The sequence below is a fragment of the Hyperolius riggenbachi genome, chromosome 10, assembly GCF_040937935.1.
Source record: "Hyperolius riggenbachi isolate aHypRig1 chromosome 10, aHypRig1.pri, whole genome shotgun sequence".
Taxonomy (NCBI): Eukaryota; Metazoa; Chordata; class Amphibia; order Anura; family Hyperoliidae; genus Hyperolius; species Hyperolius riggenbachi.
In genome coordinates this window covers 237,072,052-237,094,918 of record NC_090655.1, presented here as the reverse complement: position 1 = coordinate 237,094,918, position 22,867 = coordinate 237,072,052, and the positions used below count along the sequence as shown (strand labels likewise).

The 22,867-nt window shown below is 44.7% G+C and overlaps 1 protein-coding gene across 1 annotated transcript; it reads left to right on the top strand.

Annotated features, from left to right (window-relative positions):
- Positions 1–612: 612 nt before the first annotated feature.
- LOC137534943 (zinc finger protein 432-like) lies at positions 613–10,609 on the top strand. Its single transcript, XM_068256674.1, has 5 exons — positions 613–698; positions 1,653–1,833; positions 3,395–3,492; positions 3,602–3,950; positions 6,450–10,609. Exons 2-5 carry the CDS (start codon positions 1,701–1,703, stop codon positions 8,129–8,131), a joined length of 2,262 nt encoding a protein of 753 aa, XP_068112775.1. The 5' UTR covers positions 613–698; positions 1,653–1,700; the 3' UTR covers positions 8,132–10,609.
- The last annotated feature ends 12,258 nt before the right edge of the window (positions 10,610–22,867 follow it).

Here is a 22,867-nt window from a genome sequence, read left to right as displayed (position 1 = left end):
AGTAAAGCCTTGTGTCAACATGACAGGGTCTCTTGTGAGCTCCTTCATTAGCCTGTTCAGAGAGAACATCTGTGTATTCCTGGGAGGTAAGTGCAGAATGCAGATAAGAAAAAATGAAGTGGGGACAACATTTTCTATTTTTGCATTATTGAAAAAGACCGAAATAATTTTACAATTAATAGAAGAGAGTGCAGGAGATATTATAGGATTACATTTTATCAAGGATTAAAAGAAATCATTTTCAGATTATGAAAAGAGAGTGCAGAAATTACCATATGTTATCACTATAATAGAGAAACAATACTTTAGGAGTAATAGAGAGCAGTAGGAAATATTTTAGGATTATTGGAAGAGGGGCAGGACGTTTTTTTTTTATTTACGGGAAGGGGGAGGGGGAGGTCTACAAATTACTAGAGGGCAAACATTACTAGAGTACAGATGACCAATCATTTTTGTATTAGAGTGACATCAAAGAGGCCAGACATTATTTTATCATTATTAATAATGGGAGAGATTTCATGCTTGTAGACTTCAGGATCACACTGAAGTCATGTTGGTTGCAGTTCCTCCGTAGTCCATGTGGTGGCAGGCTCATATAATTTTAAGTCGAACGCAAATCAGTAAAATAATGGGGCAAGGCAGGAAGTTGAGCTTAGAAGGGTGGAGGAAAAGACACATTGCTAGGGCTGGCAGCAAAGGTAAGATATCATTTTATATTTACATCCAGTAACCCCCACACTGTGACCCCTCCCCCATCACCACCAGTTGCTGCTATTTTTGTAGAGATCACTAATCCTTTCCCATCAGTCCTGAGCCACCAGTAAACCAACAGAGGAGCTATCCTCACCACAGTTACACACTATACAGTGTATTTACATAGCCCTGACATATTCCACAGCGCTGTACATAGATCGCTGATCCATTCCCATCATGTCTGCACCAGAGGAGCTTACACTCTAATCAGTGGACCCCCAGAAGCCCAACTACAGATTTATTTTTCAGTTTATCAATTTAAAGCTTGGCAGGCAGGCACAGTTGTACATTTTTGCCAAGCTGGCAAGGGGGGAGCAGTGAGGGGAGGGGCTAGTAGGGAGGAGCTTTGTACTGCATTGAGGAGTATAGATCTAGCAGGGACAGCAGTTATTCCTTGTTCAGATTTCTTCTGAAATCCAGTCAGGTAGAATTCTTGAGTTACAAATGAGTAATTGATTGATTCCTGGATTTGGTCTGTATCTGCTCCCTGTGGTTGCCTTAACTTGGCCAAGCTGTACTGAATTATTATGCATTTAAGGGGTGGTTTCCATAGCTTGATAAAATAAAAACAATAAAAGAACATACATGGAAGATAAGGGTCACTCTAGCTCTAGTTCCAAAAAAAAAAAATATAGTGGACCATCTTCAGATCAGAACATTGAGACTTTATTATGCAGAACACATGTTGTGGAAGGGAGATACACTATTCCAGGTCAACTGTGCTTGCAAGCAGTTTGCAATTATAACATAATAAAATATACAAGTAAAGAAACATATATGCTGATAGAAATATGTGAAGTGAACTTGTGGTTTGGGGGTAATGGTCTATCTACCTGCTGAAATATTGTGTGCTTTATTACAAACCTGTCCTTGTTTCATGTCTCACTGTGCCTTTGCAGGAGGAGGGGAGGCATCAGGAAGAAAAGGATCAGAAGGAGAACATTGTAATGGAAGATTGGAAGAGCTGTAGGGTAGAGAAGAAAGAGGAAGATGTGGTGGAGGAGGGGCAGTATACAGAGGGACACCAGGACCTCTCCAAGGACACCATGTTGGAGAATCAGCTGCCCCTTACATCACCGGGTAAGAGAAGAATTTCATTTCTTATAGAGGAGAGAGCAGTATTTATTTATTGTGTATATATATATATATATATATATATATATATATATAGCGCCAATGTATTACACAGCGAGCCGTACAGAGGATCCACCTACATATCCCCTTTATCTGATAAACACATAGGGCCTGATTCACAAAGCAGTGCAAACTGTTAGCACGCTGGTGAAATGCCCCTTATCACGCATAAACTCAGTTTAGGCGTGATAAGTTTAGGCATGATAAGTTTAGGCATGATAACTATAGTACCAACTTGGTTAGCACCGCAGTACACAGCTGATCAAAAGTTTTGCGCTAGCAAAGTCTGGTGCACGAAACGTTGCATAGAGTTTAATGGCGCTGCTTTGCGTGCGGGACTTTGCGATCTTAACGTATCTAAACTTATCATGCCTAAACGGAGATTAGGCATGATAAAATGGCTATCACGCCTAAAGTCTTTAACTGGGTTATCACCGCTTTGTGAATCGAGCCCAATGTATTCAGTCAGTGTGTGTGTCAGTAACAGCAAAATTACCTCTGCAGCGGAGAGCGGTGCGGCCGCCGCTCTCGCGTCTGACGTCACGGCGGATTCCACCGCCGCCTCCTCGCCATCGCCTCCCACCAGGTCAGGTCTTTCCAGAGTCCATAAAAGCAGGGCAGCACTTGCGCACACCAGGAGACAGGACCTTTATGCTTTGAGGAGGCGGGTCAGCTGACCTGCCGGTCAGCTGACGGGGCTGGGCTGACTTTTGGCACTGATTGGCTGGAATCTGCTGGGCGGAACTTGTGAATGCTCTGTCTGTATTTAAGGCCTAAACTGTCAGTGCATCATTGTCTGCTGTTGCTGAAACTTTGTGGTTAAGCTCTCAGACATTAGTCAGATCCCAGTGTGCTTTGATCGGGCAGGAACCCGGGGATTTCACACATAGCTAGGAATTGTTTGATAGCTATAATTGTAATTTGATATTATTGCCTTTATGTGTATGAACCTTGCCTGAACTTCTGACTATCCTTTGCCTCACGATTCTGTGCTCTGCCTGTCTTGTTGCCGACCCCGGCCCAACCTCGATTCTGCTCTAGCCTTCTGATTCTGTACTTCCGTACATCTAATTGTTGCTGACCTTGGCTTTACTCTGACTACGATTCTGTTTACCGATTCTGTACTGCGACCTGACCGATCAGTTACCGACCCTGCCTGTACGACCTCTCTAGTGTTAGTGTCAGTCCCCACAACCAAGGGGCTATCATTTAGGAGTACTCCTGAGCTACTGTGTACCTAAACACGTGTGATCACACCTTTATTAAATTACTGACATTTCTGTCCTCATACTGTTTATATTGCTACTAGTCTGTTGGAGCTCACTCTGGTCAGCAGAGTTTCTCTGACCATTGCTATACCGTGTTGCTATTTCTGTATTATTGGTGATTCTGCAGATCACCATGTAATCAGATATAGTTTCTGTATTATTGGTGATACTGCAGATCAACAAATAATCAGAACGCTGTCCCTTGCTGACACTAACCGTTACAGTGTGTGTTCTTACAGATGGGTCCAGTAACAGAAACCCACCAGAGAGATGTACAGGTCCTAATTATTCCCAGGATTGTCCACAGGAGGATCCCACCATCCCCCACCATTATCATGTAGGTGGAACTGAAGATCTAGAACTAGAAGTGACTTCAGACAATCTGAGGTTATGTTCTTCTCTGCCTGGAAGATTTTATTTTCATCTTTACTATTTTGTGTATTTAGGCAGAAGAACTGGGATGCATGAAACCTGAGAAAGAAGAAGAGATGTATGTGAGGGGTGATCAGAGGACTACTTCAGAGGGTGAAATGATGAGGACAATTAGAGAGGAAAAAGAGACTTATGTGAGGAGTGATCAGCAGTCTATGGAGGAGGGTGACATGATGAGGACAACTAAAGAGGAAGTAGAGACCTATGTGAAGGGAGATCAGCAGAATATGAAGAAGGGTGACATCATGAGATTAATTAAAGAGGAAGAAGAAGAAGAGATATCTGTTAAGGGTCATCAGAAGTCTACACAGATGAGTGATGTATTCAGGACAATTCAAGAGGAAGAAGACCTAAAAAGCTGGGGTAAATCTTTTTTATTTTTCCATTATCTATCAAAAATGTGCACATTGGGATATGTACCAGTGATATTAATCCAATGACTGCGGAAGGAGGCTGTAAGAATGAGAGTGATGTTTGGGGAGGGGGAAGGTGTGGAAAAGTTCTTGTGTCTAACAGTCCTGGTGGAGATGGCCAGAAGCCTCGTTGATGGGAGCACACTGAAGAAGTAATGACCTGGGTGTGAGGAATCCATAGCGGAATGGCTGAAGGAAAGCTTCGATTTTTCGGACAAATCTCTGAGAAAAGGAACTAGTGCACTCCACAGGGTCTGTATTGATCCCTTGAAGAGAGACCAGGAGTCTTCATCGAGGACATCTGTACAGCAGCCACATGGGTGGGCCCAACAGTCTTCATGAAGCAATACTGAATGGGCCTTGTTTTAAAGTGAACCTTCAGACTAAAAATCTACTCATCAGCACTGAAAAGGCTTGGTGTTTCTTTAAAAGTTTCACAGCATCAGAACTTTGTTTTTCTTACCCAAACCTCATTTTTAGCTGTACAGAAGAAAAATGCCTGGGCATTTTTCCCCTGATGCTGTGCAAAGCATGAAGGGATTTCTGATATTGTTGTTCTCCTTCTGCTGTTTTGGCACAAATTTATTTATTTTTTTTAATTTTGATTTTGAGATTTGAAACCTAGCGCGCGCAGCTGGGAGGGGTGATCAGGACACAGGACAGTTGGAACCGTGTCTCATGTTCTCTGTCAATTCCTTTCAACCAAAAAGATGGCTGCCCCCATGAAATCACAAACATTTGCCTGTTCTTTGAAAACAGGGTTGGTAAGAGATTATATTACTTATTTATTTTAATTTAACATAACTAATGTAATTTAATGACCGTATGTTTGTTTAGGCTGAAGTTCTTCTTTAAGCTAAGATGTGACACTTAGGCGGTGGACCTTTCCCAAGGAAGGGAGAGAAAATCCCACTTAGACTTACTAGTAATGGTATTTCTGTGGATCCTCCAGGATAACTACCTCTGTTCCCTCTCTGAAGGACTGATGTGACTCATTTAGTGTCCTTTTATTTTGTCTTTGCATTTAGCACTCTTTGCGATCGAGTCACAAAGCCGTGCTATCTCATAACAAGGTCGAACTAGCGTTTTGCGCGCAACGGTTTTCGTGTGCAATCACAAACTTTTGCACGCAAATGCAAATTTTTGCGAGCGAAAATTTGCGATGGCGTGGAAAAAACGTTACACGCATTATAACGTGCGCAAAACGCTAGCGCAACCATGCTATGAGTTAGCACAGCTTTGTGAATTAAGCCTTTGTCAGGTCATAACTTGTGAAGACAATCCTCATGATTCCTCTGATGTGTCTGATCGTGCTGCCTGTAAATTTGTGCTGCCACATTTCCTACTTGATTATGCTGCCGGTGGTAAAACACTGAATATCTCCACTTCCACATGTCCTATACTCCCCACATTTTCAGGGTATGCAGGGTATGCAGGGTATGGAAGGGACTCCCCCCCCCCCCCCCCCCCAAACTACCTCTGTGCCAAATTGCAGCCCCCGAGCCACGCTGGTTCTTGAGATACTTACTAGAGGTCTTGCCTTCCTAAACAAGAGGTTATCTCAATATATACAGCCTCACAGGAACAAAAATTTACCACCGTAATGCATCACTCCAATCTCCTAGTGTTTCTGGGTCACTCAGAGCTGCTTGGGTATTCTGTTGTTTTGGTCCAAACACCTATCCCATAAAGCCATATCCATCCCTGTCATGCATTGAGGAGGACCAACAGTCCGAAACAGGCAGTCTGCATGTGGGGATGATGAGGCTATGTAAAATTTAAAAGCAATAGACTTGCTATACACCAGCGGTTCTGGATGTAAGCCTGGCTTTAGGGGCATAAAGAGATAATTTGCATATTCCGTAGTGATGCATTGTGGGTAACCACAGTTACACACTTAAATCGGAATTATGGCAAACACCTTCTGCTGAAGAAGACAAACTACACTTCAGTCAGTGGGCTTGATTCACAAAAGAGTGCTAACTGTTAGCACGGCCGTTTTCGTGCAAATTTTCGCATTGCGCGCGACCGCAAATTTTCGTGCAAAATCGATATTGTTTTCGCGCAAAAATTCACGTTTGCGCGCTAAAACGTTATCATTTTGCGCAAAAATTCACAATCGTACGCAATGCAAAAAAGGCCGTGCTAACAGTTAGCACTCTTTTGTGAATCAAGTCCAGTGAGTGAATATGGAAATCATGTCTCTATATAAGATTCCTAATGGTTCTGGTTCTCCAAGACATTACTGGGTACTACATAACCCTTCCTCCTTTATGCAGAAAGTAATTACCACTTGCCTAAAGTATGGAAAATTGGTTTCATTGACACACCCATCTCAGTAGGTTTTGTTGTGCCACTTCTATGATAGAGCTCTGTAACACTGGTGACTACTATGCATATTTATATGACTCCTGACTGCAGAAATATAACAGTAACATTTTCTCTCCAGCAGGGGGAGATGATGTCGGGAGCAATACAATGGTACCTCTTAAGTCACATCCATGTGATGCTGCAGAAGATAATGGCGTCACACAATGTTCTCCAGAAGAAATTCCTGTTACTGTAAATACACATCACCGGGGTTACAGTGCAGATAGAGGAGCGGCTTCCTCTAATGGTGAGGAGTTTTATGGGAAGTCACAGGCGGTCTTCTCAGATGTCCACGAACCACGTCACAAAGCCAGTACAGGAACAGAGCCATCTAATCTGGAGGCATCTTCTTGTACATCAGATCATGCCACACACACAGAATATCAAAGACTAGGATATCCTGAGTGCAGCAAGTCTGAAGCATCACTGGCTGTGCAGCAGGAAACACAGTCACGCAAGCTGCAATGGTCATGTGCCGAGTGTGGGAAATGTTTCACTAAGAAAATATCCCTTTATAGACATCAGAGAATTCACACAGGAGAGCTTCCCTTTTCCTGTTCAGTGTGTGAGAAATGTTTTGGTCAAAACGGAGAGCTTCTTAGACACCAGAGAAGTCATACAGGTGTCCTAACCTTTACCTGTTCAGAGTGTGGGAAATGTTTCAGAAAGAAAGACAGTCTTCTTAGACACCAGAGAGTTCACACTGGGGAGCGGCCTTTTTGCTGTTCAGAGTGTGGGAGATCTTTCCGTGGGAAAGGTGATCTCCTTATACACCAGAAAAATCACACAGGTGAGCGTCCTTATTCCTGCTCAGATTGTGGGAAATGCTACATTCGTAAATGTGAGCTTCTTACACACACAAAAAAGCACACAGGTGAGCGACCTTTTTCATGTTCTGAGTGTGGGAAACGTTTCACTCATAAAAGAACTTTACTTATACACCAAAAAAGTCACACAGGGGAGCGTCCTTACTCTTGTTTAGAGTGTGGGAAATGTTTCTCTTATCAAGGAAGCTTTTGTGCACATCAGAAAATTCACACAGGTGACCGTCCCTTTCTTTGTTCTGAGTGTGGGAAATGTTTCACTCATAAAAGTACACTCCTAACCCATCTGAAAATGCACACAGGTAAGCGTCCTTTTCCTTGTTCTGAGTGTGCGAAATGTTTCACTCATAAAGAAACTTTACTTGTACACCAAAGAAGTCACACAGGGGAGCAACCTTATTCCTGTTTAGAGTGTGGGAAATATTTCTCCAATCAAGGAAACTTTCTTGAACATCAGAAAATTCACATAAGTGAGCATCCCTTTTTTTGTTCTGAGTGTGGGAAATGTTTTGCTCAGAAAATTAATCTACGTACTCACCAAAGAAGTCACACAGGGGAGCGTCCTTATTCTTGTTTAGAGTGTGGGAAATGTTTCTCTGATCAACGAAACCTTCTTAGACACACAAAAAATCATACAGGTGAGCGTAATTTTTCATGTTCAGAGTGTGGGAAATGTTTCAGTCAAAAAGCCCATCTTCTTAGACATCATAGAGTTCACACTGGGGAGTGTCCTTTTTGCTGTTCAGAGTGTGGGAAATGTTTCAGTCAGAAAGGAGATCTCCTTAGACACCAAAGAAGTCACACAGGTGAGTGTCCTTATACCTGTCTAGAATGTGGGAAACGTTTCATTGACAAAAGAAACCTTCTTACACACCAGAGAAGTCATACAGATGAGCGTCCTTTAGTCTGTGAGGATGCTGTAAAGGCTTCAGGGTAGGTTTACACTAGGCTGGATAATGGACTGATTGCATGAAACCAACATGTTGGCAGGTCCCATGTTATCTATAGGATCTGTTCACATATGTCAATTTTGATTGGCAGGATTCACACTGCAACATTTCACGGTCACAATAGATGCAATGTACGATCTGCTGTGGCCGTCCATATAATCGTGGTGTCCATAGTAAGTATTATAGCAGAAAAAAATGTCCAAGATGGGACTTTGCGTTCCTTTATTGCAGTGGACGTGTGTAAAGCAAATCTGTGGAGGTATCCTATAGCTAACTGAAGATCCAGAAACATGTCTTTGTGTCCGTGGTGGAAAACAGTCTGTTATCAGGTCTAGAGCGGCTCTAGACTTTTCTACTACTTTTCTGCACACCGCACGGAATACGGACATCTCATAGATTGCATAGTATCTCTGACATCCAGGCTGCCTTCCTAAAGAGGACTTAAAGTGGATCCGAGATAAGCATTTACTCATTGCACAATTGTGTTCCTTTCATATAGTTTATAGGGCATTCCTCGAGCCAAATTCTTTTTTTGTTTTAAGTTTTAATACTCTAATTCCCTATAAGATAAGCACAGCTCCTTTTGTGCCTTGGCACTGTAGCAAGGGCATATTGGAGCTCAGTCTGGGCAGGAGGAGGAGGAGGTTACTAGCCATTGATTTCAGAGGCAGAGGGGAGGAGGGAGGAGGAGAGGGGACTGAATTTACACACAGGCAAGCTGATAGCATCTCCAGCCCTCAGCCTGTGACAAACAGAATATGGCTGCCCTCATTGTACACAGGAAGAAATAATCATAAACTTTTGAAGCTGTTTGCAGCCAGATAAGATGTGTAAACTTAAACTTTAGATAAGATATATAGACAAATTACCTGTTATAGTTAGTTTTTCATCTCGGATCCGAATGTCATTTTTCAGCTCGGATCTCGGAAGTGAAAAGATAGATCCTGTCATGCCTGTCTTAAAGGGAACCTTAACTGAGAGGGATATGGATGGATGTTTCCTTTTAAACAATACCAGTTGCTTGGCAGTCCTGCTGATCTCTTTGGATGCAGTAGTGGCTGAATCACACACCTGAAACAAGCATGCAGCTAATCCAGTCTGACTTGAGTCAGAGCACCTGATCTGCATGCTTGTTGAGGGGCTGTGGCTGAAAGTATTAGAAACACAGGATCAGCAGGAGAGTCAGGCAACTGGTATTCTTTTAAAAGGAAAAATCCATATCCTTCTCAGTTTAGGTTCCCTTTAATGATACAGGACTGGGGGGCCTCAGGGTTAAATACTTGATCTGCTGTAATTCATCCAGTCAGGTAATCGCTCCGCCTTCCTTGGAATACCATAGTGTTTTTTTTTTTTTTTTCAAATTTTGGCCAGGGCCCAGGCCACACTAATCTGTATAGTTGTGGCCCACCCCCAGCTCAGTAGCCATGGCCTAATTGGTGGCTGCTGAGCTGGGGGAGGGCCCCAACAATGCTGGTAGAGTTTTTTTCAAAAAGCTTCAACAGACTTTGGAAACATGATCATGGGGGAGGCGGAGCTCCGAATAGTCTGGATTAGGTAAGTATTTAACCCTGAAACCTTCTCCAATCCTGCATTATAAAACAGAGGCTGGCAGGACAGGGCTCTGTCATTTTATACTGGAGGCTGCAATCTGATGTGCAGCAGCATAGAGGAAAGTGGTAACAAAAGCCAACTAATCAGGCTTCAGAGGAGTCCTGGTGAGCGGGTATCCCAGCAGCCTCCATTCATATGGGGCAGGGCACTAGCACGAGCATGCTGTGATTGGATAGAAAAGCATTAGGCTCCATTCACACTCGGGCGCTTTTAGCCGGAGTTTAGTGGTTTGTTTAACGCCAGCGATCAGCAATACGCTGCAGCTCATGTAATCCTATGCGATTACTCACACGATTTCCGCTGATCGCAAATGCCCTGCATGCAGCATTTTTCAGGCGATTGCATTGCGGTTCTCATTCACTGGAATGGGAATCGCAAAACGCAATTGCGGCAAAATCACAGATCACCTAATGCAAAATCACATCTAATTGCAATTGTGATTTTGATTCTGAGTGCGAACTGAGCCTTGTCACGATTCACTTGTGAGGGATCCACAGAGTACCTAGTTAAGTTAGGGTGAACCGCAACCACAAGGTTTTCTAGAAGACTGATCGAAAACAAAGAGCTTAGTTACCAAAAAAGTAAAGCTAGAGATTGGAGACTTTGGATCACCAGCCTGGACTGATCTGCATGTAACACATTTGCTGCACTGGGCTAACGCCTAGCGGTGCATATTTATCTACTTTCCATCTGTAATTTCCTTTTCTGATATACTTTTTTTTTTATAAAGTTCATTTTATAAGTTTTTTTCTTCTATAAATATTTCTGCACTGATTTAGCCTTCTTTTATTAAAACAATATTTAAAAAAATGTTATGTTGAATATCTGAATGCTCTAACTAGAAATTAAAGAACTGCTGTTTACCTGAACCGCTGTATTCTTTGTAAACTTTGTGATATCCCTGCCTGGATCTGGCAGGGAGTGGATATATATCAGAATCGTCTATTTCGCTAAGTACAAAGGGGGGGGGGGGGGTTAGTTGCATAGAATTGGTTTTGGCATATACAGGTTCTGAAAGAGGGGGTGGTTGGATGGTGAGAGGGGGGAAAATGTCAAAAGTCAAGGCCCGAGGTTGCCATATTACGGCGCGACCAGTCACACTTGGCAGTTATCTGTTACCACTAAGGAAATATGGGGAGGGGGGCAGAGGAAGGCAAAGGTTCAGCAGAAATTGCCCAGTTCTTCATGAAAGAAAGTGGCGGTGATGGCTGACGCTGCTGAGGATCCCGATTGCTGGCATCTGGCAGTGCTGGCCAAGGTGTTCCAGTTCAAAAGGTGCAGTAGTGTTCATTTCTGTGGTGGGTCCCAACTCCTGGGCAGCATTCAGCAGGGCTGGACAAGATAATTTAGCTGTCACAGAAGCGTCCAGCTATGGCAGCCCTTACTTTCGGATTAGAGGCTGACATCATGGAGAGGCTGAGCCAAAGGTGTCCCTGCTGCGGTGGAGCAGCAGCAGCCAATGGATGGATGGAGCTAGCTAGCTAGATGTCCCGATTGGCACAGTGTCTTCCAACCTCAGTGGAGCCCCAACCTCCTGGGTGGCAGCAGTGGACTCCACATGGCCTGTACCTGCACAGATAAGGGACCCAGGCAGCGGCCGGCAAGGTGGTTAAAACTCTGGGCCCTGAACTCCCCATGAACACCAGACCACACTGCACACCTTCAGGGGTAAAAACAAGGTGAATTAGTAGGGAAAAGGGAAGAAAAACAAAAACAGGCCAGAATTCTGAGGCTGTGGTTGTCAATGAAGGCGCCATCTTCCTGAATTCAGATTGGCAGCAACAGTTGCAACAATTAGGGCCTGTTTCCACTACACGCAGATCGGATGCAGAAAAACGGACTCCAATGAATGCCTATGGGCCTGTTTCCACTAAAAGCAATTTTTCTGATGCAGATTTTCCCAAAGGCATTCATTGGAGTCCGTTTTTCTGCATCCAATCTGCGTGTAGTGGAAACAGGCCCTTAGTGAATTTCTGTATTGGTAACTGGCTGAGTTGCACTCTGCAAAGTGCTGTAGAAGATGTCAGTGTTATATAAATACATAATAATACTATGGTAGGATTAGATTGTAAGCTCCCCTGTGTAAGCTGTTCCTGCAAAATATCCATTCCTGCAAAATGCATTCATAGTCTATGAGATCTGCAGATCATCATACACACTTGGTTTAACACTTCATCTGCATATCTGGCAATCATCTGCAGATCTGAAAATCCATCCTGGTGGATCTGATCTGCAGATGATCTGCAGATGATTGTCTGTTAAACCAAGTGTGTATGATGATCTGCAGATCTCATAGACTATGAATGCATTTTGCAGGAATGGATATTTTGCAGCAACAGATCTTTTGCAGATAATGATCTTTTGAGTGTGTACGGGCATCTTTGTGTGCAGCATCTTGCAAAGATTTTATCTGATGGGGAGTGCAGCTCCATAGAAAAGATTGTGTAGAGTATGGCTCTCATACTACATGAAGGGTGGTAAGATTGGTCTGTGATCTTGCCTTTTCCAAAGACTTTTATCTCAAGTGTGTATGAAGCATTAGTCCATCACAAAAAATTCCTAGGGGAGGAGCCTCCTGAGGCTACTGAAACTTTTCAGCCAATCACAGCCACTAATGGTCATGATCTATTCTGCTGTCAGTCCTCACATCTTCAGAGACTACATGGTTTGGCTGAAACACAATACAGGACAAGGTAAGACTGCAGCTCATTAGGGGTGGTTAATGAGATGCAAATAACTCAGAGCTGCTGCAGAATTATGCAAGTGTATGCAGCATAAAAATAGATTAAATTGAGGGGGTGTTTGGATGTGGGTCGCATCACACGTATGTAAGAGAGCTCCATCTCTGTGACTTGCTGCATATTATCCTTCTGAACATTTAGGTTACTTAGTTTGCATGGAAACCACCTGGGAGTGTTCCTTACTGCCCCAAGATGCCTGCTAACTCCGTTAATGTGAAAACCTGACATACGGCGGCAAAGAAACTGAAAGAGTTTGCATGTGGTGAAAACCAAGATGGCGGCCGCCAAGAGGAAAAGGTGATCCGTAAGGATGAGCGAGTGAAAATCGTATGTTTAATCTCAGTCTTTCCTGCTTACCGAAGTTTCAGTGATTCGCCATGCAGTCGCTTTTTCAGCGATCAATAGCGGCGGTACGCTGCCAAAATTTTGATTGGAAGCCCAGAATGCACACCTGCTGGGCGAATCTCTCTGGCTCCCAGGGTGCACAGTAAGCCCGAGCATCCAATGATGACAGATCCCACAATAGGCAGATACTTGTGTTGTATGTGTGATACAAGCTAAGGCCAGAGACAAAGAGAAGTAGGTCTGTTTTACAACCTTACACCTGTGATTTATAGGGTGTATTGTGCCAGATTTACCTAGGTTAGAACTGTGTGTGCTTAGTTATAAGTTACAGCAAGGTATCTGTAGGAGTACATTTGAAATCGGCGCCGGTAGACTTGGGCGCAGGATACAGCGCTATATGGCTGATCCTGCTTCTGCACAAGTCTGGGCCGATTTAATTACTATTCCCCCTCCAGGCCGCCATGGATAGTGGGGGAATGAAATAATTCGGCTTCCAGCAATTGCTGGAGGCCGAATTATTGTGTTTTTAAGCAACTTCGGTTCCGTCTTCTGACGGAGCCGACGTTGCTCACTGAGCGCCGCTATAGACTGATTCCCATTACAGTCTATGGCGGCGCTGGCTGCGCCCAAATCTAGCAGCGCTGAAAAGCACTGCTCCGATCTGTAGGCCTGCAGCTTGTTTGTTACTAGCTGATAGCTGTACACTGCACCTAGTACTGTGCGAAGGATTGTTATGGACTTGTTTCATTAAAGGAACTTGAAAATGTATATTGGATGATGGACAACAACTGGAGAGATGTATATTCCTGTATATATGCTTTATCTATTTTTTATATCAATATAATTTTATAAAACTCAACAGATGACTGTTGCGTATTTTTTCCAGAGGTAAACCTGTTAACCTATAAATATTCTGTATAACAATAGTGTGTAAGTGTGGTGAGGACATTAGAGTGTAAGCTTCTCTGGTGCAGATGGTGAGAATAGATCAGTGATCTCTGTACAGCGCTGTGGAATATGTCAGCGCTATATAACTGTATAACAATAATAGTGTATGACTCGGGTGAGGAGATTACAGTGTAAGCTCTGGTGCAGAGAAAATGGGAAGGAATCAGTGATCTCTGTAGAGCTGTGGAATATGTCAGAGCTATATAAAGGTATGATATTGTGTGTGAGTGTGGTGAGGACATTAGAGTGTAAGCTCCTGTGCTGCTGAGACTAATGGAAAGGGGTCAGTGATCTCTGTACAATGCCATGGAATGTCAGAGCTATATAAATGTATAATAGTAACAGAGTTACTATTTAATATATGTTAATATAATATAACAGAGTGTGACTGTGGTTATTTTCGTGTAAGCTCATTTGGACAGAGATTTTTTATTTATACTTATACTTTTATTTATACTTTATACTTTTTATTGCTACTGTAAATGTATTATACTACTAATAGTGTGTGACTGTGGTGAGGACATTAGAGTGTAAGCTCCTCTGGTGCAGAGACTGATTGGAAGGGATCAGTGATCTCTGTGCAGAGCTGTGGAATATGTCAGAGCTATATAAATGTATCCTCTATAATAAAACCCGTGTCCCTGTGTCACGCTGTCCCTGTGTAGCTAAGTCCGTGCTTTTTGCTACTGCGCATTTGCGCAGCATGGACCCAGCCTCACAAAGACAGGAGGATGGGGCCAGGGAGCCGGGCGGGCGTGAGCGGGCGGCCTGGTGTGGGTGCGCAGTAACATGAGGTGGGCGGCAGCAAGAATCAGACCTATAGCCCGTTTTTAAACGAGCTTGGGTCTGCTAGTAATACTAATAATATATGTGGTGCATAAATGATGGGAAGGGATGAGTGATCGCTGTACAGAGCTGTGGAATATGTCATATAATAATAATAGTGTGTAAGTATGGAGGGGACATTAGAGTGTAAGCTCCTCTGGTGTAGTGTTCCTAGTGGTTTACCCCGAGCTGCTTGGTTACTCTGTTGCTCCTCTGGTGTACAGACTGATGGGAAGGGATTGATGATCTCTGCATAAATAGCAGCAGCTGGTGGTGACGGGCGAGAGGTCACGGAGTGGAGGTTACTGCCTGGATGTAAATAATAATATCTTACTTCCCGATGCCAGTTCTAGCAATCGTCTCTTGTCTTTTCCTCACTCCTTCTAAACTCAACTTCCTGCCTTTGCTCCTTAACTCCCTATTTTTGCGTTCCATTTAAAATGATATGAGCCTGCCACCACATGGACAATGGAGGAAGTGCAGTCAACATAACTTCAGTGTGTGTGTCTACATGAAATCTCTCACATTATTAATAATAAAATAATTCCTGCCCTCTTTGATGTCACTAATACTTAAATTATTTGTCATCTATATTCTAGTAATGTTGAAATAATTTGACGCCCTCCCCCCATAAATAAAAAAAAAGCCCTGAACGTCTTGTAATAATCCTAACATATTTTCTGCAGCTCTTTACTATTATTCCTAAAGTTTGTTATAAAATATAGTAATTTCTTTACCCCCTTTTGTCACTCCTACAATAATTTCTTCCCGTTTACTCTTTAATCCTAGATAGAAATGTAATCCTTTAATATCTTCTGCACACTATTCTATTAATTGTAAAAATCATTTCTGTCCTCTTTCAATAATACAAAAAACAACAAACAACAACAACAAATAACATTTGTAAAGCGCTTTTCTCCCGTGGGACTCAAAGCGCATAAGCATGGCTCCGACCATCGTGGTACAGAGGAAGAATTTTATAAATCTGGAAATGCCAGGCTAAACAGGTGGCTTTTCAGTCTGGATTTGAATAGCTCCAGGGATGGTGCTCTCTTTACTGGGTGTGGTAGGGAGTTCCAAAGAGTAGGGGCAGCATGACAGAAGGCTCTGTCTCCAGATTTTTTGAGGTGCACTCTGGGAGTGACCAAGTTTATAGAACTTGCTGATCTGAGGTTGTGAGAGGTGTGGTGCAGCTTCAGCAAGTCCTTCATGTATCCAGGGCCCAGATTGTGCAGGGATTTGAATGTCAGCAGTCCAATCTTGAAGAGTATTCTCCATTCTACTGGTAGCCAGTGCAGTGAGCGAAGGATCGGTGTAATGTGACAGTAGCGAGGCTGGTTTGTTAGCAATCTGGCAGCAGCATTCTGCACTAATTGCAGGCGACGCAGGTCTTTTTTGGGGAGGCCAGCATAAAGGGCATTGCAGTAGTCCAGCCGTGATGTGATGAAGGCGTGGACTAGGGTTTGAAGATCCTCTGGGGGAATCAGATGTTTAATCTTTGCAATGTTCTTCAGATGAAAGAAGGAAGATTTAACTACAGATGAAATTTGGTTTCTGAAACTCAATTCCCCATCGATTAGTACGCCAAGGCTGCGCACAAGGTTGGAGCTGTTTATGTCTGAATTCCCAATCCTGATTGGTGTTGCTTTAGGATAGAGCTGTTTTGATGGCGAGCACTGGCTTTGGACAAACAGGACCTCAGTTTTGTCAGCATTCAGTTTCAACCAGTTATCATTCATCCATGCCTGAAGCTCAGCTAAGCAAGAGTTTATTTTTGGGGTAGGGTCTGTTCCACCAGGTTTGAAGGACAGGTATAGCTGTGTGTCATCGGCGTAGCAGTGGTACGTCAGGCCATGTCGTTGGATAAGTGTACCGAGTGGCAACATGTAGATTGCAAACAGCAGAGGGGATAGGATTGATCCTTGTGGCACTCCGAATTGTAGAGGTGCAGGTTTGGACATTATAGGTCCTAGGGATACTCTCTGTGTTCTGTCAGTCAGGAATGATCTGAACCACTGGAGGACTGATCCACTGATGCCACAGTACTCCTGCAGTCTGTTAAGCAGGATTTCATGGTCAACTGTATCAAAAGCAGCTGAGAGATCCAACAGGATTAGGATGGAGCATTCCCCTCTGTCCCTTGCCATGAGCAGATCGTTGCAGACTTGGATGAGGGCTGTTTCGCAGCTGTGGTGTTTCTTAAAGCCAGATTGTAGAGGGTCCAGGATGTTGTTTACTGACAGCCTGGTTTCAAGTTGCAGATAGACAGCCTTTTCAATAACTTTACCTAAGAAGGGGAGGTTGGAGACAGGTCTGTAGCTGCTCATAGCATCTGGATCCATGGAAGGTTTTTTAAGAAGGGGCTTGATGATTCCTTCTTTTAGAGAGGTAGGAAACCTCCCTGCTTGCAGAGAGCAATTTACTATTTTGTGAAATGCTGGACCAAGCAGGTCAGGGCATTTCAGCATATGTTTAGTTGGTCCAGGGTCCAGGTCACAGGTTGTCTGGCGGAGACGACAGAGGATGTCTGAGATCTCTTCCTCACTAATACTTTTGAAATCAGTCCAGGGTGTTAGGTTGTTTTTGCAGCTATTTCCATTAGTTGCATGAGTCTTGGGTGCTGTGGACTGAATAAGAGACCGAATAGAAGATACTTTGTCAGCAAAGTAGCAGGCAAATTTCTCACATAGCTCCTTTGAGGGAGTTATAGTGGGTTTTAGACAGGATGGATTACATAGTCTATCAACTGTGTGGAATAGTTGGGCTGGTCTGTTGGCGGCCTTTGCGATCTCCTGTGATAGGTAGGAGGATTTTTTCTTGGTGATCGCATTTTGGTAGCTTTCCCGGTGAGAGACAAGGGTGTGTTTATCTTTTGAATTCTGAGATTTTCGCCACTTCCTTTCTAGTCTGCGCACTTCTTTCTTTAGGTCCTTTAGTGAGCTGTCAAACCACCGTGCATGGTGAAGTGGTGTAGATCGTTTGATGCGAACTGGAGCGAGGGCGTCATAGGCAGATGACACTGCATGGTTGTATATCAGGACCATGGAGTCTGGGTCTGCACAATGATTGGTTAATGCGTCGAAGTTGAGGATATTCTGAACGTGCTGGGGTGAGACATCTTTCAGTGAACGGTATTTTATGAGTTCTTTCCCTCTGTGTTTTATCGCTGGTGCTGTCAGAGAGAAGTGGATGGTGTGGTGGTCTGACCATACCACTGGGTTTATATCCATGTGTGATATTAAAAGTCCGGAATGAAATATAAGATCCAGGGTGTGCCCTTTCGTATGGGTGGGGAGGTTGATAGCCTGAGAGAAACCCAGTTCATTCATTATGAGAAGTAGTTCACTTCCTAGCTGGGAGTCGTGATCATCCACCCATGCATTGAAGTCTCCCAGGATGATCCATCTAGGGTGTTCCACTGTTACGCAGGATAAGAGTTCAGATATTTCCTTAAGAAAGGCTGGACCATTTTTTTGGGGGGCGGTATATGAGCAATATGTTGATGTTTACTTCTGCTGACAGTTGAGCTGCAATACATTCAAAGGTTTCAGTGGGGCCTATGGGCAGGGGCCTTATGTTCAAGGAGGATCTGAAGCATATGGCAACCCCCCCACCCTTGCCGACTTGTCTCTCACAGTGCAAGATTGAATAATTGGCCGGCACGGTTGCTTCAAGAGTTGGGCCTGCATGCTTCCCAAGCCAGGTCTCTGTCAAAAAGGTCAAATCAGAGAGCTCTATTAGGTCATGTATAGTTGCAGTCTTATTATTTATCGATCTGGCATTGCAGAGTGTAGCTGTGATTAAGCTTTTCTGAGGGCAAATATGTTTTTTATACTTGGAAATAAATAAAAAAAAAAGAAAATGTTGTCCTCACGTCAATTTTTCTTATCTGCATTCTGTACTTCCCTCCCAGGAATACACAGATGTTTCCTCTGAACAGGCTAATGAAGGATAGTGTTGGGCGAACACCTAGATGTTCGGGTTCGCAAACGTTCGCCGAACATCGCCGCGATGTTCGGGTGTTCGCGCCGAACTCCGAACATAATGGAAGTCAATGGGGACCCGAACTTTCGTGCTTTGTAAAGCTTCCTTACATGCTACATACCCCAAATTAGCAGGGTATGTGCACCTTGGGAGTGGGTACAAGAGGAAAAAAAATATTTGAAAAAGAGCTTATAGTTTTTGAGAAAATTGATTGTAAAGTTTCAAAGGAAAAACTGTCTTTTAAATGTGGAAAATGTCATGTTTCTTTGCACAGGTAACATGCTTTTTGTCGCCATGCAGTCATAAATGTAATACAGAGAAGAGGTTCCAGGAAAAGGGACCGGTAATGCTAACCCAGCAGCAGCAGCACACGTGATGGAACAGGAGCAGGCGCAGGAGGAGAAGGCCATGCTTTTTGAGACACAACAACCCAGGCCTTGCATGAGGACAAGAAGCGTGCGGATAGCATGCTTTTTACCGCCATGCAGTCATAAATGTAATAAAGATAAGAGGTTCAATAAACAGGGACCGGGCGTCAACGCTAACCCAGCAGCAGCAGACGTGATGGAACAGGAGGAGGCGCAGGAGGAGAAGGCCACGCTTTCAGGTGCAACTCAGGCCTTGCATGAGGACAAAAAAATGTGTGCGCAAAGCAATGCAATGAGTAGTTTTCAGGACACAATGGGCTATTCGGAGGAGCTATTCCCACCCCCACAATCTTCTACCTGTGAAAGGTCAATGGAACAGCCACAAATGTTGTGCCCGGATTCACAACCTTTTTCTGTGGAAAATGCACCTCGCACTGAAATGCAAGGCGAGGCCGAGGATGAACATGACGTCAACAACTCAACATGACGCAAAATGGAGGCGGAACAGAAAGCTGCTTTCAATTTTTTGAAGGCCTTAATTGCCTCCGGTGGCCAGTTAGATGCATCATTCATCACACCCAAATCCCAGAGCAATGTGTGCAGGAATTTGAATCTCAGGAGGTGTACCGAGATCATCTGGACAAAGTGACCAGTGACAAAGTGACCAGTGACAAAGTGACAAAATGACAAAATGACGAAGTGACAAAGTGACAAGTGACAAAATGACAAAGTGACAAGTGACAAAGTGACAAGTGACAAAATGACAAAGTGACAAGTGACAAAGTGAGAAGTGACAAAATGACAAAGTGACCAGTGACAAAGTGACCAGTGACAAAGTGACCAGTGACAAAGTGACCAGTGACAAAGTGACAACTGACAAAGTGACAAAGTGACCAGTGACAAAGTGACAACTGAGAGGTTGTTCTGGGGAGCTCCACTGCACTCAGCCGCATATGAGGAGAGGTCTCGTCGGGACTGCTGATCCTCCTCAGCTTGCTCAAAGCCTTGAGGGTTCCTGAAGATCCTCTGCTTGGAGTTCGCCGGGGTTCAGCTTGGTGTCGGGGTCGGCGGCGTCCTCCTCACTCCAACGTGGCAGATCTTCTGTTGAAGGAAAAAAAAACAAACATTGTTAAAAGTCCAGTACCGCTTCTGAAGGACTCACCAAGAGATGCAGGAGCGCTTCAATCTAGCGCACCATCGCTCGCTGGGTGATGTCCCTGCCTACGCGCTGGAATTCTACGCTGCACATGCTAGCACGCTTTTGCGCAGTGCCGAGGCACATTCCAGCAGCTAGTAGCTACCAAGCTTCTGTGGATCTGATTGGGCCACCATGTTGGATCTCTGCCAAGTCCTCCAAAATTTTGAGCAATCCACGTTGCGTGACTGAGCAGTGACAACTCTACAGTCAGCATTACAATACCACTGCTGTGTTTACTGAAGAAATCAATGTTGAAGATGGAAACCGCTGGCATGATGCAAGTGGGGGATTCTGAAGATGAAAACGATCAGCGTGAGGATACCAACATCAGGCAACCTGCCTCAGGAAACGCTGGTCCCAGCTATGACAAAGAACAGGACGAGGAACAGCTGCAGTTGGAGCAGGAATTGGATGCCCCCACTGCCGAGGGACAGAGCGGTGCACGTTGGACTTCCACAATTTAGCGGGAAAGGACAGCAGAAGAGGAAGAAAGTGATGCTGGTGACGAATATGGTGCATCACAACAATCACAACGCTTACAAGAACATGAAGACAGAGGAGTCTGGCAGGACTCTCTGGCACACATGGCTCAATTCATGCTAGACTGCATTGAACGCGGCCCGCGCATTATTCACTATTCATTATTATTCATTATTCTGGAATCTGGACAACACCAATTACTGGGTTTATACCCAGTTTATACAAACACAATGTTAAAAAACTGATTGAAGAAAGTGTCAGACAGGTCAAAAATGGAACAATTCCAGCAGGCCCTTGAGGATGGAGACTTTAGAGAGGAGATTGACATCCTCCTCCTTCTCTAGCCAGTTGTACGCCGACAGACTGACTTCAGCAAACCCAGGAGGACCAGGAGGGCAGCAAAGAACACAAGCTGCTGCTAGTGCCGAAAAGGGAATGGTATTGGCAGTGTCCTTGGAGTGGGAACATTTTCTGACACCCATGCAGCAGCCCACAGAACAGCAATCGGGCAGTTCCACGTCCTCCAACACCAATCGCCTGGAGAAGATGGTCAAGGTCCAGGACTACATGTCAGATGGCGTAGCTGTGTTGAACAATCCATCTGCAGACAGACGGTGAGTGTGACAGGCAGCACAGAAGGACCATGGCAACTCACTCATAGTACCACAGTTTGATAGTGCTGCCCAAAAAATTATATGGATCCGTGGACCCGGGCACTGCGGGCAGTACTGGGAAGTGGGAACGCAGATTTTAGTACCTAAACACACTATACAACATGTTTTCCGGGGTCGGACTCTGAGGCACATACAGATGGTCCCGATCATCATCCTCATCATACAACTCTTCTCCTGAGTCTGACCCACCCACCACCTCTGCCACCCCAACATCCCCAGACACAGACCCCTCATCGTCCTCAACATTAACTTGGGATGCTGGCCTGAGCCAGACCTCCTCCTCCACATCAGGCCCCATCATCTCCTCAATGGCAGCCCTCATTAATCGTTCTGGCGACGGACCGATGGACACAACATTCTCCTCCGGAGAGGGCTGCTGCTGACCACTGGCTGCTGGGGTGGATGTTATAGCTTGCGTGGGGCGTTGGCTGTTGCTGTTGTTGGGAGTGCTGCTCACAGCGGAGGTCTCTGAGGAACTCATGGTGAGCTCATATAGTGGTTGGCGGTGAGTGGAGTATTACTGATCCCAGCAATATACACACTGACTGGCAGAGTACGCAATGCTATATAGTCTGGCTGAGCAGTGTACACAGAGTGTCAGTAAACAATGGTATATAGTCTGGCTGAGCGGTGTACACAGAGTGGCAGTAAACACAATGCTATATATAGCGTGGCTGAGCGAGGTGCACAGTGGCAGTACACACAATGCTATATAGTCAGGCTAAGCCGTGTACACAGTGCCAGAAAACACAATGCTATATATAGCGTGGCTGAGCGAGGTGCACAGTGGCAGTACACACAATGCTATATAGTCTGGCTGAGCCGTGTACACAGAGTGGCAGTAAACACAATGCTATATATAGCGTGGCTGAGTGAGGTACACAGTGGCAGTAAACAATGCTATATATAGTGTGGCTGAGCGAGCGGTGTACTACTGTTCCCAGCAGCGACACACAATGACTGGGGGGGACCCTGGCTAGCGTGGCTGGAGAGTGAACTACCCTGCCTGCCTACCCAAAGCTAAACCCACAGACAAATGGCGGAGATATGACGTGGTTCGGGTATTTATTTACCCGAACCACGTGACCGTTCGGCCAATCAGAGCGCGTTCGGGCCCGAATCACGTGACCCGTTCGGCCAATCACAGCGCTAGCCGAACGTTCGGGGAACGTTCGGCCATGCGCTCTTAGTTCGGCCATGTGGCCGAACGGTTTGGCCTAGCACCGTCAGGTGTTCGGCCGAACTCGAACATCACCCGAACAGGGTGATGTTCTGCAGAACCCGAACAGTGGCGAACACTGTTCGCCCAACACTAATGAAGGAGCTGACAAGAGGCCCTCTCATGCTGACATAAGGCTTTACAGCAGGTCCATCAGCGCAGCACGTGGCAATTATTTCTGCAATAATTCATCCTCTTGCTCTCCTCAGGGCAGGTTACCCCGCCATGCTCTCCCCCAAGAAAGAAGACCTTGTGGTTTCAGTGTTTGTGTTATAAAGTGGGATGAAAATCCCATACCTGCACTGTGCTGCAATCACAGTATGGCAGTCA

Excerpts from the sequence above, each read along its gene's own strand:
- LOC137534943 (XM_068256674.1), top strand. The coding sequence starts at position 1,701 with ATGGAAGATTGGAAGAGCTGTAGGGTAGAGAAGAAAGAGGAAGATGTG. Across the intron at positions 1,834-3,394 it reads GCTGCCCCTTACATCACCGG|ATGGGTCCAGTAACAGAAAC; the intron begins GTAAGAGAAGAA and ends GTGTTCTTACAG. Across the intron at positions 3,951-6,449 it reads AGAAGACCTAAAAAGCTGGG|CAGGGGGAGATGATGTCGGG; the intron begins GTAAATCTTTTT and ends TTTTCTCTCCAG.